The sequence below is a fragment of the Coenobita brevimanus genome, chromosome 103 (genome assembly GCF_032717465.1).
Source record: "Coenobita brevimanus isolate Jiangsu-jjx chromosome 103, ASM3271746v2, whole genome shotgun sequence".
Lineage (NCBI taxonomy): Eukaryota > Metazoa > Arthropoda > Malacostraca > Decapoda > Coenobitidae > Coenobita > Coenobita brevimanus.
This window is the reverse complement of record NC_137056.1, coordinates 27443763-27461035: the sequence shown is the minus strand read 5'-3', so window position 1 is coordinate 27461035 and position 17273 is coordinate 27443763. Positions and strand designations below refer to the sequence as shown.

At 42.5% G+C, this 17273-nt stretch overlaps 1 protein-coding gene across 1 annotated transcript in view; it reads right to left on the bottom strand.

The window, feature by feature from the left end:
• Window positions 1-6634: 6634 nt before the first annotated feature.
• LOC145415654 (uncharacterized) overlaps window positions 6635-17273 on the bottom strand; it is a 49577-nt gene continuing 38938 nt past the window's right edge. Inside the window, exon 6 of the mRNA XM_080284871.1 lies at window positions 6635-6753. Within this exon, the coding sequence (XP_080140997.1) occupies window positions 6635-6753 (119 nt within the window). The remainder of the gene's footprint in view (window positions 6754-17273) is intronic.

Below are 17273 nucleotides of genomic sequence, written 5' to 3'. Positions count from 1 at the left end.
CCGTCCTTGTTTGCGAAGGAACTTGGCTCGGCCTCCCCGTGAATACTTAATCACTCGACCCTTTTGTTTCTTTCGCACAGCAGCAAGTGTCGGTTCAGAATGTTGTTCTTGAACAACAATTTGGCTACACATCAGATCTTGCGGCGATTCAATGGTCACTGGGGTGACACAATCTGGAGCCTTAGTCATGGCTCGTGTTTCTGCAGCCGAAGTCTGAGTAGTGTCATCTTCGGTGCAACTATCCTTGACACTGGAAATATTGCCTACGATTAGGTTCTGGCATGACAACTGCGAGTGTCGTACCAGTATAAAATGGAGATGCCACCTGGATACATGCCTCAGGGAACAATCTCACTGATCCATTAATAAGGTTTGCATGGATCTGTCGACCTGTGTACTGCTCAGGCCGAACTAGACTCTGCTTGACAGAGCAACCTGAGGATGCATTATCTCTCAGGACCTTCACAGGGATGCCTCCCACAAACCCTGGCTGAACAAGGAAGGTACTGTCACCTGTGGGAGGGCCTGTGGAGGAAGCAGCTAGCCACTGATGAGGCTGCTGAATAGATGATGCAGCAAACATGGTGCCCTGAGAATTTGATACTTGAGGGATCGTACTCACTGCCTGTGGAGATGGAACATTGGCCATCTGTGGAGGGGTGTTCACTGTCACTGTGGGACTAGTGAACTGTGAGGGAGTACCCATACTGGTAGGGACATGACCACAGAGCTGTTACTGAGGAATGAAGGCTGCATTCACCTCCTACCTCCTATTCACTTGAGCTGTGGTGAAAAGGACGGTCCCAACGGTCGGTTGCGTGGCTGATACTGCTGCTGGTTAGGGTACCTGTTGTACCTCTTCCACTCAGGTTTCTGAGTGTTTTGCCCCTGGTCCTTCCTCTGCGGTTTTGGACCTTGGCCATTATTCTGAGAATGGCCTTGTTGCTGGGGTTCAGTCTGAGACGGTTTCCCAGATTTATCAGGTTTTTTGTTCCAGGTATGCTGCTTGTGAGTTTGTTACCCTTATGCAGTGAAATATGCGTCAGCCTTTTCCACCATTTGGCTGGCATCTTTCACCTGGCAGATCTTAAGCTGTGCTATGAGCTCAGCAGGCCACGACCTCTCTAGCTGTGTACCCAGCATAAGGTCAATTATCCCCTCATGCGTGGAAGGAGTTTCATCTTTCTCCATCCACTCATTTAAGTAAGCAGTGAGACGGTCAAGGAACTGAACAGCTGTCTCCTTGTCTTGGAGACGAGCTCGCATGAACTGAACTTTGGCGTCGTCTACTGTGAGACCATACGCCTTAATGAGTGCAGCTTTCATCATCTCATACGTGAGATTGTCTCCACGAATTCTGTGGAGAATATCGAGGGCAGGGCCCTCAAATAAACTAAGAAATTGGAGCCGCTTAGCTGCCTCATCCAGTTGATACATGTCTGCCATGTCCTCAAAACGAGCTATGTACAGCTCGATTCGCTCGCCTTCCTTGTATGAAGGAAGCTTGATGCGTGGGATCGCCAGGACATGTGTAGGAAGAGTGCTAGTGGAGCTTGGGTTGGCTGCAGCAGATGTGTCTGAAGCCAAGGAATCTCGTTTGAGCTTCAGCACTTCAAGTTCATGTTTTTCACGTGCTTCTCGCTTGGCACGTTTGTGTTCTCGTTCTCTCTCGCGTTGTTCACGCTCATATTCGCGTTGTTCTCGCTCGTATTCGTGCTGAATCTTACGCTCTTCACGGGCATCATTCTCGCGCTGCTGCTCCTGATTATGCCGTGAGAGTATGTACTCCTTAATTTCCTGGGATCAGTAAGCCCCATGTCTTTGGCTTCCTGTAAAAATACAGTGGTAGCCATGACGCTAATTTACTAAGCAAGCCGAAACTGAGTACTGACTGCTGCTTCGCAAACAAATGCTAATCACACAAGTAAAGCATACAGACACAAGCTAGTGGTGACCAGTCTTATCTATTTAACTGGCAAAGAATAAAGCAAAAATGCAAATGACTGGGAAGACTCAATAATTAACGCAATGGGTATGGCGACTTCCCAGGAGCGAATAAAATCGTCTGGCGTTACCAAGAATAAAGTACTAAATAGAGTTAAGTACTCTATGGATTAATAAAGCAGAAATTCACTTGCTAAACTAACGGTAAACACCAGTAAGCTTATGCCTATAAACTTTAATGATAAATACCTAAATATGAACAAGTGAGTATTTTCTCGTGAATAGCTTTAGAGCTAGGAGTTAATATCCTGGAATGAGGTCGCCAATTGTCACGGGGTTTTTAAAAATAAAAGCAATATTAAAGGATAATTCTCAATAATACTGAAGAGCAGGGACAATGAATTGTCTTGCTAAAATCAAGCAGTGAGTACTTTATGCTGGCTTGCTTCCCCGATTCTCTCAGAACGAGAATTTATAAACTTTCTCAACAGTACACAGCAGAGACTAATTACTCACAATTCTTGTTTATTAGTACTGTTAGCCTCTGGAGAAAGTGACTTCACCCCTGACAATAAATAACTAATACTATTAATAATATTAGGTTCTTGCTGATGCGTTAACTCCTAGAAGGCACAACGGATTTTAAGCTTAATACAACAAGACTGGCCTAATTACCAGTTATGAATAGCAAAGCGTTTATGCAAGCTAGGAGCTATAAGGGAAATAAGCTTAATTATGGAGAAATGAAACACGAGTTTACATTACATTAAGCTCACAGAAAAAGAACTGTTAAATTTATTGATTACAAAGGAATAAATTTAACGTTACATTTCAAAATGAATTCAAAATAATGAGATCGCACTCACTCACTCACTCAAAAGCTAAATTCTTACGCCTAGGAAAACAACATGCGGCGCAGCCGGCCGGCATGTGAGGGAACAGCACACTTAACTAAACTCTGAAGTCTAGGAAAACGAAAAGAAAATACTGGTCATTGTAGCGTATCACCAAGGAAAGGTGGGGCCTGGAGAACTGTAGTCTAGTGGAGTCTGGGTGCTAGAAGACCTCTCTCACTCTCACTACTGGAGAACAGAACCACACTCCGTTGCGACAGACAAGAGACTGATTCAAATACAATGTATGGGGTAGGATGCACAGGCCAGCCGGAAGAAGGTGTGGCCAACGGTTGAGGCAAGCAGGGGCGAACAATATAAAAACAATAATATCGCTCAGTAGAGCACTTAATGACGTGCATTAGAACGGTCACTTCTGAAACAGTGACGAATGTTTTGAAAAAAGTATACCATCGAAATGGAGAGAGTAACGGTTAACTGAACGATACACAGTGAGTTTTCCACTAATAGTTCGTGGTTTCTCACAAAAGGAAAATGTTGCGAATTTGATTCGTGACAGAATCCATTAGCCGCTGCATATGGCCACTTACTATCCTGATTTCCAAAACATTTACTGAAAGAGGATTACAACACCCATCTGTATAAGGCTTGCTGCGCTCACTCCACCCTTCGTTCCCCAGAAGGCTACCACTCTTCAAGCTGATGACCCGCCCTAATACAGTGAGCTATTTCGAACACAATAAAACATGAGGAAGTCAGTTAATGGGTAGGGAGTTGGAAAAGGTTGGGAACCACTAGTTTAGTGGGTGCTGACAAGTTCTGCAAACTGACCAAAGATGATGGTGTAACTTACACTTCATACCTAGCTGACTTCTTTCCCTATGTTTAGGAATCTTGGAGTTTTACTTATAGATGCTATAGCCTATTTGATTAACCTGTGCGGCTGAGATGCATGGGCTGAGAAGGGTGTCTTTGAATCGCGGCTGCTGATTGAGCCCCCGACGATTTAAATCTGCATCTCTTCTTATTTTAACACACACACACACACACACACACACACACACACACATATATATATATATATATATATATATATATATTTAAACTGCCTTCAATACAAGCTGCCCGATTAAATATGGAATAATTTCCGAAGCTGAAGAGGTCAAAATTAGCTTTCAATGTTTACTGTTATAAATAAAGTTAAACATGGTTATAAAGTTTCATAAAAAAATGAGTGAAGTTTGAAATAAATTATCCATCCACGGTGTACATCCACGTCCGCATGTTGCACAATACATGCCTGCATTTACCTCAATGACATCATCAGTGGCCAATCAGCAGTACTTGCAGCATACATCTCAGCTGCACGGGTCAATCAAATAGACTATAGTACTGTATGATGCTCCTTGTCCTAAGTGCCCTCGCACCATCTGCACCGACATGAACCCATCCTGTATAGTGGCGGGAGGATTTAATACACTGGGACGAGAAAGGTCGACAGTTATATCACCTTTGACAGCACCAACTGTTGGCTGAATGCTGATGTTCCCCTCCACTCTTTGTCCAGAGTTCCTTCCGGTAAACTTCTCCAGCATATCAACCTTTTGAGTGACACTGTTAATTATGTTAGTAGCCTCGGTCAGCTTGTCTTCTAGATCTTGACGTAGTTTGCATATCCTCCAAACAAATGTGCAATTTATGTCAAAGGATCCAGTGCAACTACCGGAACAGGCTACGCAAGTAATGTTCCTGAGCATTCTGAAATTCAAAGTGACTGTGGAGGAGGGATGACTGATGGAGAAGAAAGTGGAGAAGGTGAGAGAGGATGGAGGTCCTGGGGAGTGATAGACTGAGAAATATTAAGGGAGGACGTGAGAAAGTTGAAAGGGAGCAGGAGTGAGAAGAGGAAGGAAGGGAGATTAAAATCATTAAACAGAGGAGGGAAGTTAGGGAGATGGGTTGATTAGGAGTGAGTTGGGGAAGGGAAGAGAATAAGCAAATGGAGAGAGAAAAAGACAGTAAGACAGAGATAAGGGAAATGAGAGTGAATGAGAGGATGAGTGAGTGACATGGAAGGGCGGTGAGGGAGATAAATGAGGGAATTATGAATGAATGAGGGAGATGTACGTGAGGGGGAGGGATAAGAGTGACGTATAGGAAGGATAAGGAAGCGATGCAGGAGAGAGAGAGAGAGAGAGAGAGAGAGAGGATATGGCAATATCTTATAGTGATACTGTACCTGGTTCATGTACCTGTGTCCTAACAGTAAAGTTCTATCCGCTCCGCATGGTGAAAACAGATGCACGATACTGGGTATGTATGGGGGCATGTTTATTGCTTCCTGTGTATTGCCCATTAAAAATCATGTGTGGCCGCCAGGAAACACACACACACACACACACACACACACACACACACACACACGCTGTGCTATGTATACTTTTTCAGCTCGAACACGAAACGCAACTTTTTAAAAATTGCATATCGTCTCTAATACAGGCTATAAATCACGTTTCCTAGGTCCCGTGAGCCGCTAACGCCATTGAAAAGGATTTGCCTCTTGCCACACTCACACATCACTTGGTATTTGGACCTAATTTGGCCCGGAAATATTGGCTATCCACTTTGAATGCTGAGCTGTAACAAAAGATTACCAAAAGAATATGATGCCTGTGAAGGAGAAGTGTTATGGAGAGGGAGCAGAGTCATAGCGTTGTCTTCTGCCAATGAGATACGTGAAGTAAGCTGTAAAAGTGGAAAAATCTGTGTTATGAGTAGGTGAAATATATACTGTATATATATATATATATATAGATAGATAGATAGATAGATAGATAGATAGATAGATAGATAGATAGATAGATATATAGATAGATAGATATATAGATAGATAGATAGATAGATAGATAGATAGATAGATAGATAGATCTATAGATCTATATAGATCTATATATCTATATATATATATATATATATATATATATATATATATATATATATATATATATATATATATTGATACGTTAGCGATATTTCATTCACGTCTGTTGTTGAGGCAGTAAAGGAGGTCTTTAGACAACGTGTCACTGAAATAAATGAGCATGGTGTTATCGATTTTACATCCGTATTCTGTATGGAATACGGGGTATCCTAGCATCTTTTCTTTGCCATTTGCTTTGCATATTACTTCTTAGCATTGTCTTCTGTGATATTCATGTCTTTTTACTATCGGAATTATTTGCATCAGTAACATCTGTCAACCCATTATCCACTCATCTATTGCCTCCATCGTGGGTATAGGGGTCTGGGATTAGGCTAGTGAGTCCCAACTGCTGCATATATTTCTTATTTTTCCAAGTGAGTACATCAAATATTATGACATCGGAGCTTCACATGATACTTTGTATTTCAGAACCGTGTTTTCCTTATACACGTACAGTAGTATGGGAAATAAAGAAATTTTCATTTAATATCAGGGTGGGCAGACGAAGAGATCCCAAATATGGTAATCGTGATCCAGAGGGGATGCCCATGACTCAGATGTACCCGTGATACGGAAGTGGACTCTGCGATCCAGAGGTGGTGCCCGAGAAGAAATGTTACCCTTGATCCACAGGTGGTGCCTGTGAACCAGATGGTGGTACCGATGTAACAGATGGTGGTGCCAATGATCCACACGTGTTGTTCATGATCCAGAATGTCGTACCCGTGATCCACATATAGTGCCGGTGATCTAGATGGTGGTGACCATGATGGACGGGTGATGCCCGTGATCCAGATGGTGTGCCCATGATCCTCATATGGTGCCAGTGATCCAGATGGTGTGCCCATGATCCTCATATGGTGCCAGTGATCCAGATGGTGTGCCCATGATCCTCATATGGTGCCAGTGATCCAGATGGTGTGCCCATGATCCTCATATGGTGCCCGTGATCCAGATGGTGTGCCCATGATCCTCATATGGTGCCAGTGATCGATATAGTAGTGCCCGTAATTCACAAGTGGTGGCCAGGCAATTGTGTATGTGACTAAGAAGCGGCACCATTGATCCACAAGTTGTGACCATGGAGATGTAAAGCATACGGTTTTCTAGGAGCTGGGAAGTGTATTCTGAGTTTTTACCCGTCCCCGCCACGGACGGGCTTGGGGAAGGGTATTGTTTTCACTCGGTTTATCTGTTTGCTTGTCTGTCTGTCTGTCTGCTTACAACTTTACATGAAAATTACTGGTGAGATTTTTACTAAATTTCTGGTGAAACAGCATTAAATGTAAAGGTTGTAAGAAATTCGGAGACATTCATTGCCACATCGACAATATTTTGTGCGTCGAGTTGCAAAACCAGGAAATAACTTCCTCTACTATGTGTCAAACAAAGATGCAGCTGTAAAACTAAAAAGTTGTTTGGAGGAGGAGTAACTATCTTCATATCCTTTGGAAACCATGTTGAAGACTGAATGATACGTGTGTATCACGAAGGATACACCTGCAATACATTATGGTAAAGCATTTGTTGGTATGGCAACACTCCTCCTCCACAGCAGGGAGCAACCCAGGCTTTATTACTCTGAACAAGACATCACACTAGGAAGACAATTCGGCCTGCACCTGACTTCCAGTGTGCTTTATGAGGATGAGTGTGTGGTAATGACAGTACCCGACTGACGACCCACAAGCAATATTTGTCCATCATCACAAATGCTTGTTAATATACAAGCTGGCTCTCTCAGTGCTGCTGGCGTCCCCTTATTGGACAGGAGGAGTCATCATGTGTCCACCAATTACCCGGTTGATACTGTGTGGGAAAAGGGGGAAGGGAATGATGAAGTAATGGTTGTCGGGAAAAAATGAAACCCTGAACATCGTTAATGTTGCTGTATCTTCATTATCAGCATTATTAATTTCAATCTGCCACTCAAAAACTTAACTCTCTCTCTCTCTCTCTCTCTCTCTCTCTCTCTCTCTCTCTCTCTCTCTCTCTCTCTCTCTCTCTCTCTCTCTCTCTCTCTAGTCATCCTTTTGATGGGTTTTTACGCTGGACTCTTGGGTATTCTGTGGGGGAAATTACTCGCTCAGCTCTCCAGCACATAGTGACTCTTTGAATTTCACATTTTCATTTTTGGATGGCGCTTCGCAGGTTATGCAAAAATAAGAGAAGTGACAAATTCCATGGCAGCTTCAAGTGTGCCTGTGAGGTGTGAGGGAAGGAAAAGGTGAGGAGAAAAGTAAAACTGAAAAAAAGTGTGGGTATGTAGACTAGGCCAGCGAGGAGTTAGATCATCAATCTGGTATTTCATTCAGGACAACACCAGACCATTTTCTGTTGGGGAATATCAAAAGACGGTATGTAGTTCAAGCGTTAAACGTCCTCTGTGCTCTAAATACTCCTTCGTATTATCATTCAGACCACTACCACGACTTCACTACGATGTCATATTCTTAATTTATCTCTGGCCACCTCCAGAAAACCTTGTTTAAAATAGAAAAAAAAATCAACTAAGGAAGGGTTTAATGAAAGCCACTGCAACCCTTCCTGATATGGCATTCCCTAAACGTTTCCCCTAAGCCAGTCTTAATGCTCTGGTTCCAGTAAAAATTAATTAAAGAAAATTCGGCACTATACTGAAATGATGAAGATGAACAGATAATCTTCGCTCTTCTCCTTCCTCTACCCCAAACAACTTCCCCTCTCTCTTCTCCTGTCCATTCTCCAGTCACACACCTTCGTCCTCCTCTTCTCTTCTCTCCTTTTCCATCCTCACTCACCTACGTTTCCGTACCCTTCTTTCTCTTCTCAGCCTCATCCACAGACTCTTCTCCCATCATCCTTTCCTCCTTTCCTTCCCTACAAATTTCAGTCATTTTCCCAATCATCCTTTTCCCTCATTAACATTCTCTACCCACCTTCCTATCCTTCCCACTCCTATTCACAACAGTTTTCCTTCAGTCCCTCTTTCTCTCCTGCTCATATCCACTTTTGTCTTTCCTTTCCATCCACATTCATCTCCGCCCTTCCCTCCTCTTTTCTTCCTCCCCTATTAGCACTACATTCCCCCCCCCACCACCATCACCATTCTCCCACCTCCCCCGCCTCATCGTTCTTCTCATCTGCCTTTTTCTGTCTCCCGTCTTCCTTTCCCCTCCAGTCTCTTTTTCTCTCCTCTCCTCTTTCCTACCCATGAACGGCTCTGATCACTCTCCTCCGTAGTCTCCCATCTCCCCTCCCCTCGCCTCTCCTTTTATTTCCCAAATTCCATTCTCCTCCTGTACTACTCCTCCCATCCCTCTCTTACCTTCTTCCTTAATCTATCAGCACGCTCCTCCCTTCTCTTCACCTCTGTTTTTCCCAATCATATCTCCCCTCCCTTACCCCGTCCTTCCCTCCCCTCCCCCTGATCTCATCTCCTTTTCTCTTCCTTACATTTTCCCTAAATCATCTCTCTCATTCTGTATTACTTCTCTCTTCCCCAATCTCTTCCCTTCTCCACCACTGGATCAAGGAACAAGCATCGCATGAATCCTAGTTTCGCGGAACGAGCGTAGCAGAAAACCGCCTCTGCCTGGGATCCTGGCCTGTTCAAGGAATGAACGTCGAGAGGGGAAAGTTCTGTGATGCTCGCTAACCTAACCGAACTTAATTACCTCTCCCCGTTCCGGAGGGGTTCGGGGACCGGTATTGTTTTCACACGGTTTGTCTGTTTGTTTGTTTGTCTGTCTATCTGTCTGTTTGTCTGTCTGTCTGTCTGTTAACAACTTTACGTGAAAGCTACTGGTGTGCTTTTGATTAAAATTACAGGGGTGATGGGCTCTGACCTTCTGATCACTCAATTAAATTTTGGGTCAAATTGGGCCAAGGCCCAGATTGTAGGCCCAAAAAATGAAAAAAAAAAAAAGTTTTTTCGCCATACCTACTTCCAGCTTCGCCATATCGACATGAAACCAAAATGTAAAGATGCATCTTTCAAATCTGCAACCTATTACATTCCTCATTACATCAGGGGGGTCATCCCCAGTTAGCGGTAGAGGGGTCTGGCCTAAATTTCAAATGGGCATAAAATCTTCAATTTTCACCCGATTTACTCCAATTTTTTATGCGACATCTTTGATTTGGTATCCTGTTGTGTTTATACGTCAGCACTAAAATGACTGCCTGGGACGGGTTTGTGCCTTGGCACCGTGTCTTGTTTCTGATATTGTTATGTGAATGCAGAATGAGACTGGATGGTGAAGAAATGGACAATGTGAGTGCGTCCAAGCACTTAGCTAATGTGATGAGTAAGGGTGGAAGTTTGGAGGATGAAGTGCTTGAAAGGGTGAAACAATCAAGAAAGGCTGCTGGTTCTTTGAAAGCAATGATACGAGATAGGGAAGTGAGGATGGAAGTAAAAAAGTTGCTGCATGACAGTATTGTGATATCTACTCTAACGTATGTAAGTGAAGCTTAGACCTTGTTGGAAGGACAGAAGTCAAGAGTGATAGCAGTGGAAGAGTTATTTGAGAGGAGCATGTGGAGTTACATGGAGAGACTGACTATTGAAGAAGTGAAGAAGCATTGTATTGTGGATGTGGAAGTGATAGGAGAAATACATTGAGGTAGTTTGGCCATGTGGAGAGGATTGAGAGCAAGAGACTAACGAGGAGAGTGTATGTGAGTGAGATGGAGGGGAGCAGAGGGAAAGGCAGGCCGAGGATGAGATGGAGGGATGGAGTGGTGAGGTATATGAGAGAGTGGGGTGTGAACTGGGGGGAGGGCAGTGAGATTGCGGGGGATAGGGCGACATGGAGGTGATTTGTTTGTGGCCACCTCATACTGAATTGAGGTGTCTGGCAATAGATAGATTTTGAGATGGTTAGGTCATGTGAAAAGTATGGAGGATGAGAGACTGATTAGAAGTGTGAATGTGAGGGAGGTGGAGAGGGAGAGAGAGATATATGACGGATGGGGTGTACTGTAAGTTGGAGGGAGGGCAGCCAGATGGCAGAGGACAGGGTGACAAGGAGGTGATTAGTTTGTGGCCACCCCTTACGTGACCCGGGCGTCTGACAATAGAATGATAGATAGATTTAATGTTGAGTAAAATATTTTTTTTGCTCTTGGTTTATATACTCTAAGTTTGACGAGACCATTAAAAACCATGGATTACGCTGATAACAGTTTTAGTTCTTCATGAATTATGAAGCTTGGTATAGCCCGTAACTACCCATAAGTCGAGAGTGACCAGCTTCTGTTACACGGTGATTCATTGTGTCTAACATGTGTTACAGAGAGAGCACTGCCTGTCACAAGAAGAGAGTGACCAGCTTCTGTTACACGGTGATTCATTGTGTCTAACATGTGTTACAGAGAGAGCACTGCCTGTCACAAGAAGAAATACCATCCCAATATATAGTTCTCCGATTCCCTAACATTACTGGAGAGAGAGAGAGAGAGAGAGAGAGAGAGAGAGAGAGAGAGAGAGCCAGGTCATTAGCGTAGGACAGTATAGTTACTGAAAAAGGAGGTTTGGAAGGTCGTGGAGGAAGAGGGTAACGATAAGACCGAGCCCTTCGGGACACCATTGGATAATATTTTGAAATCGGAACTTTTGTTTTCCTAGAGTACTTGGGCTTATCTGCCTGACAGAAACATGGCCTTCCAGTTATTATCATTGTCTTCCGTGCTTGTGTTTAACATTCAATCAATAAATCAATCAATCATTTCCTGTGGCACCCCACGGGTTGCATAGGGCCTCAATGAACTCTCTCCATCAATATTTGTCTCTTGCCATTTCCTTCAGGTCCCACCAACACTCCTCTCCTACTTCTCAACCAGGTTTCCCTCGGCCTACCTCTACCTCTTCTTCTCTCTGGCACATTCTGTATTAAACTGCCTTCTCTCCTATTTATGTGCTCCAGCCACTTCCAGCGAGACAGTCTCACATATTCATCAACTGGTTCCACTCTTGTAGTATCCCTTACACTTTTATTTGTAACTCTGTCTTACCACTTTACCCCAAGAATCCTTCTCAGTATTTTATTCTCAAATCCTAATTCTTACTGATCTGTTGCAATTGTACTGTACCATGACTCATGCCCATGAATTAAAATTGGTTTAACCATGGACTTGTAAATTTTTACTTTAGTATGTACCGAAAGCATATTATTATTCCAAACAGATTTCAGCATTCCAACAGCTCGCCAAACCAGTCTAATCCTCTCCTCAATTTCATTGTTTAATGATCCATTAGGTGATACAATCGTTCCTAGATATTTAAGATTTTCTACATCCTTCACCACATTATTCCCAGTTACACAGTCGATTTGGTTCTCCATGTTCATATTCGTAATTTCAATCTTTCCACAATTCATTACCAATCCCACTTTTTCTCCTTCCTCCACCAGACAATCAAGCACCCTCTGCATCTCGTAAATACTTCCGCAAATCAGTACACTATCATCAGCATAGTCCAAATCCATCAGCTTCTTATTTTCTTTCCAGTTAAATCCTGCACCTGTTCTCCTTACAATCTTTTTCATAACATAATCCATAACCAAAACAAACAACAATGGCGAAAGAACTCCTCCTTGAATCATTCCTGACCAAACTTCAAATGAATCACTCAAAGAACCACCCACCATTACCTTACAAAAAGTACCTTCATGCAGGCTTCTAAAAATATTTACAAACTTTTCTGGTATACCATAGAATCTCATAATTTTCAACATAGCTCCACGTGAAACACTTTCAAACGCCTTTTCAAAATCCACAAAACACGTACTAAGTGGCATTTTCATCTCATTATCTTGTTGCATTAGATGCCTTAAAATAAAAATCTGATCATTACAACCTCGACCCTTTGTAAATCCCGCTTGTTCTTCTCTTAAAATTTTATCACTTACCAGCTCTATTCTGTTCAACAAGATTTTGGAAAAGACTTTTGCAGCAACAGGTGTCAAAGTTATCCCCCTCCAATTGCCACACACACTTAAATCTCCCTTTTTTGGTATTTTTATAATCACTCCATTTTTCCACTCTACTGGGATTCCACCATTATCCCAAGCCACATTAAAAAGTTTCAAAAGCACATTCATCAGCTCATCATTTTCCACCTTAAGCATTTCAGGAAATATCCATCCTCTCTTGGGGCCTTAAAATTCTTTAATTCCTTTATAGATTTTGCTACCTCCTCCAAGGTTATATCCCCTGTTTCTATCTGCAAATCTCTCTCGGCTGACAAAATATCCTCTTCAGTTAGGATTGGTCTATTCAGAACAGATTAAAAATGATCTTTCCTCCTAATTTTATATCCAAATCTTTAGTCATCCAGTTACTATTTCTATCTCGCACAGGTATTTCCTTCTTTCACTTTTCAGTCCCAGTTAACTCCTTTATGGCCTGATACGTTGCTCTTGTGCTCTGACAGTTATTTTTACTTAATTTAATTTCTGTCTCTGTTGCCTTTTTATCATATAGCCTCCTCTTATCACGTCTAACAAGTCTTTTAATTTCAGAATGTAAACTTCCGTACTTTGCTGTAAGTACTTCAAGTACCTGGTCATCAACATGTTGTTCTTCACTTCTAAACTTCGCCTCTTTCCTTTTCTGAATTGCATTTCAAGTTTCATCTGACATCCACTTTTTCCTTCTCGCTTTACCCTTTTTCTTAATAGTAACCTTAGCAATCATGCAAAACCTCTTTTACCTCTCTCCACATTTGATTAATATCATTGTCTTCAGATTCCATCTAAGTCTGCAGGACTAGGAACCTGTTCCTACATTCCACCGAAACTTTTCCTTCGTGTTCTCATCATTTCTCAGCTCATCAAAATCTTAATTATTACCTCCTGTACAATTACTATGAACGTTTCTCTTAAGTTTTATTTTAATCTTTGACACAACAAGTTGATGATCATTACCTGTATTTGTCCCCCCTCCTTACGCAAACATCTTGCATATAACTCCTATGCCTTCTGCTAATTGCAGTGTGGTCAATATGGTTACAATATTTACCACATGATGAAATCCAAGTAGTTTTATGTATTTTTCTATGCTGAAAGATAGTTCCACCAATTATAAGGTCATTTGCCAAACAAAAGCTTCCAAATCGCACCCTATTTTCGTTTCTTATACCAACACCTTCCTTACTCATACAGTCTCCAAAGCCATCCCTACTACTGCCAACAATCGCATTAAAATCACCAATGCAAACTAACACATCATGTCTTGCCACTCTATTCACTACATCCTGCAGCTTCTCATAAAATTCATCCCTCATTTCATCAGCAGCCTCATTTGTCGGAGCGTACCCTACCACCATACTGATATCACCATGGTCAGATTTTAAACAAGCATAAAGCAAACGCTCATTAATTGGCTCAGACTCACATACTGCCATACAAGCATATTTAATAAAGTCAAACTGTGTATGTGTGTGTTTGTCTGTGTGTTTGTTCGTTTCCTTCACGGGAACAGTAATAGATATCGACCTAATTCTTTTGGCATTAGTTCGGGGTAAGGCCAGGGAGTGCCTCCCCCCCCCCCAAAAAAAAAAAAGGCGACCAAGCACGACACAACAGAGCGAAATTGTTGGAAAGTGCGGCATGCAAATATGTTTGTCTGTGCGTTTGTTCGTTTCTTTCATGAGAATGGAAATAGATATTGACATAGTTCTTTTTGCATTAGGTCGGAGTGAGTCCAGGGAGTTTCAGAAATAAATGGCGACGCGACAGCATTAAATTTTTGGAAACTGCGGCATGTGAAAATATGCAAAAAATAATTCTTTCGACTTTTTGGTCAGAATTTGTCAATGTGGGCTCAATAACGGTATGTAAACAAAGATAATGGTATTTGTAAACATTTTGTGATGGAAAGGCTATTAGTTAGCCCTGCAATTTTTGTGGGCAACACTAGTGTATCTATCAGTCTATTTTTCTACTGTATCTATCTACCTATCTATCTATATATGTAAATATAAGTAGGCCTAGGCGATGATGGCCAGCTCTAAGTGGGCCATTGCAGTGCAGTCTGTATACACAAAGGAGAACCCTTATCTGGTTAGAGTCTAAAAATACCATCTCTCACCTCTCTTTGGACACAAACTAAACCACCCAGAGGACATAAATAATTTAATATTTGCATAAACACAATAAACATTAAAAATTGTGAAAAAAATCATAATATACATATTTTTAAAGAAACCTCCGGTATCATGTACTGATTTTGTTCACAGTACACATTATATAGTCATGTCAAACCACTTCAGCACCACTGAAATCTTCTTAGGGCAAAAGTAGGAATATTTTTAAGTGGAATATTTTTTCGCTCCTGTATATTCTCACCGGCGTGTACGCTGTCATTTTGCGAAATTTTTCGTGCTTCATTGCAAAACACAGGATGGGTTTGGGATGCTAAAACTTGCATTGCCAGGTGCACCGGACATTTCTCTTCAATGTGGTAAGAAAAAAAATCGAAAATCGAAGTTTGAAAAATGATGCTGGGGCAGGCCACTGGGTCCCAACAATTTATGGACTCATGGCCATGGAGAGGCTAAGCGAGCCATTACTAGGAAAAGAATAATCCCTAGACACCAATACCATGCGGACACAACTAGGTCATAGACTGGTCACTGTGTCCACATTTGGTCAGAATCAGTTAGTTCTGAAGGATGGAAGTGCATACCACAATTTAACACGACTGCCAAGGACACTGAGGCCAATCCTCTCAGGGTTGCCACACAAAAACTAGAGGAGAGAGGGGAAAATTGGATGGAACACTTCCAATAGGGAATGACCTCAAGATTATGCTTAAGGAAGTCAGAGCTTTTTACTTTCATTAGTAACGTTTTTACAGCTCAAAACGTGAAAAGTACGAAAAAGCGGTTTTTCGGCCGTTGCTTGACAATGAGCAGTTGCCTAGCAACCAAAACCTTGCGGACACAACTAGGTCATAGGCTAGTCACTTATCCAGGTTTGGTTGGAATTGGTTAATTCTGAAGGGTAGAAGTGCCTGTCACAGTTAAACAAGAATACAAGACTACAGGACTACAAGAAAGAAAACGAGACTAACAATAAGGGCAGCATTCAGCTGGCCAATATACAGTTTACACACGAAAGAAAACGAGACTAACAATAAGGGCAGCATTCAACTGGCCAATATACGGTTTACACACACACACACACACACACACACACACCGGAACGCTAGAGATGTGGGTGGGTGTGACATTGGCTGGTGACAAATGTGTGCCTGGGACGCGAGTGGTTAGGGAAAGGAGGGTCGGCATGGATGACTTATGGACCTTCTTGACCAGCCATGTGACTCCCTCCACCCTCTCTCTCTCTCATCCAGCTGTGCAGACCCCCTCCTCTCCCTCAGTCATCTTTCTCTCGTTCCATCCCCTCTCTTCCAGAGAATCCTCCCGTTTGTTTGTTGCCTCCTCTCACCTTATCCATTGTTGTTCCTTAGTCTCAAACATCTCTGCGCTTTCTCTCTTTTCTTCCTCCTTTCCTTCTCCTCCCTACCTCCCTCCGTTATACTGCTTTTTCACCCCCTTCTCTTCTCCCCTGTCTTTTTCCCCCACTCTCCCTCTCCTTCTCCATCTTCTTCTTTTTTCTCCTCGTCTCATTCCCTCACTTTTTTCCTCCCTTCCTCCTTCCCTCACTTTTTTCCTCCCTTCCTCCTTCTTATCGCCCTCCTCCTTTCCTTTCCTCTCATCTCTTCATGCTTCTCTTCCTCCTTTCCCTTCCTCTCGTCTGTTCATGCTTCTCTTCCTCCTTTCCCTCTCCCTCTTGCCTCTTGCTTTCACTACTTACCCTCTTATTCCTCCCTTATTTGCTTCTTATTTTTCCCTTTTGTTCCTTCTTTTCTCCTTCTCACTTTCTCTCCTCCGCTTCTTATCCCTCATTTGTTACTATCCCTCTCTTCTTCCTCACTTTTACCTTCATTCCTTCTATGTCATTTTTTTTCCTCTTCTCCTCTTGTTCTTTCTTCAGTCGTCTCTCACTCTCTTCGTTTTCTTAATAGTCCATCCGTTCTTCCCTCTCCTTCCTCTCTCACATCCCTTCCTCCTCTTTACCCTTCACGATCCTTCTCTCTTCTTTCCTTCATCAATTTCTTCTCATAATTTTTTCTCTCCTTTCTCATTCCGTCTCTTATTCTCCTCCTCTCTCTCTTTTCTAGATTCCGTTTTCTGTTTCCTCCCAACCTCATTTCTTCTCTCTCTCTCTTTCATCCCCTTTCCTCCCCACACAAACCACACAAACTCATATCTTAAATCTCTCTCCTCCTTTCCTTTGTCCGTTCCTTTCTATCATTTCCTTCCCTTCCTCCTTCCTCCCATTCCCTCTCCTTCCTTCCTTCCATTCCCTCTGCTTCCTTCCTGAGACATCTCTCCTGTCTTCTCTCATCCTCCCCTTCTTCTCCTTCCATTTCCCTCTTCTTCCTCCGACCCTTCTCAGTTCCGTTCTATTAAGCTCGTTCTCTTCTCCTCCCATCCCTTT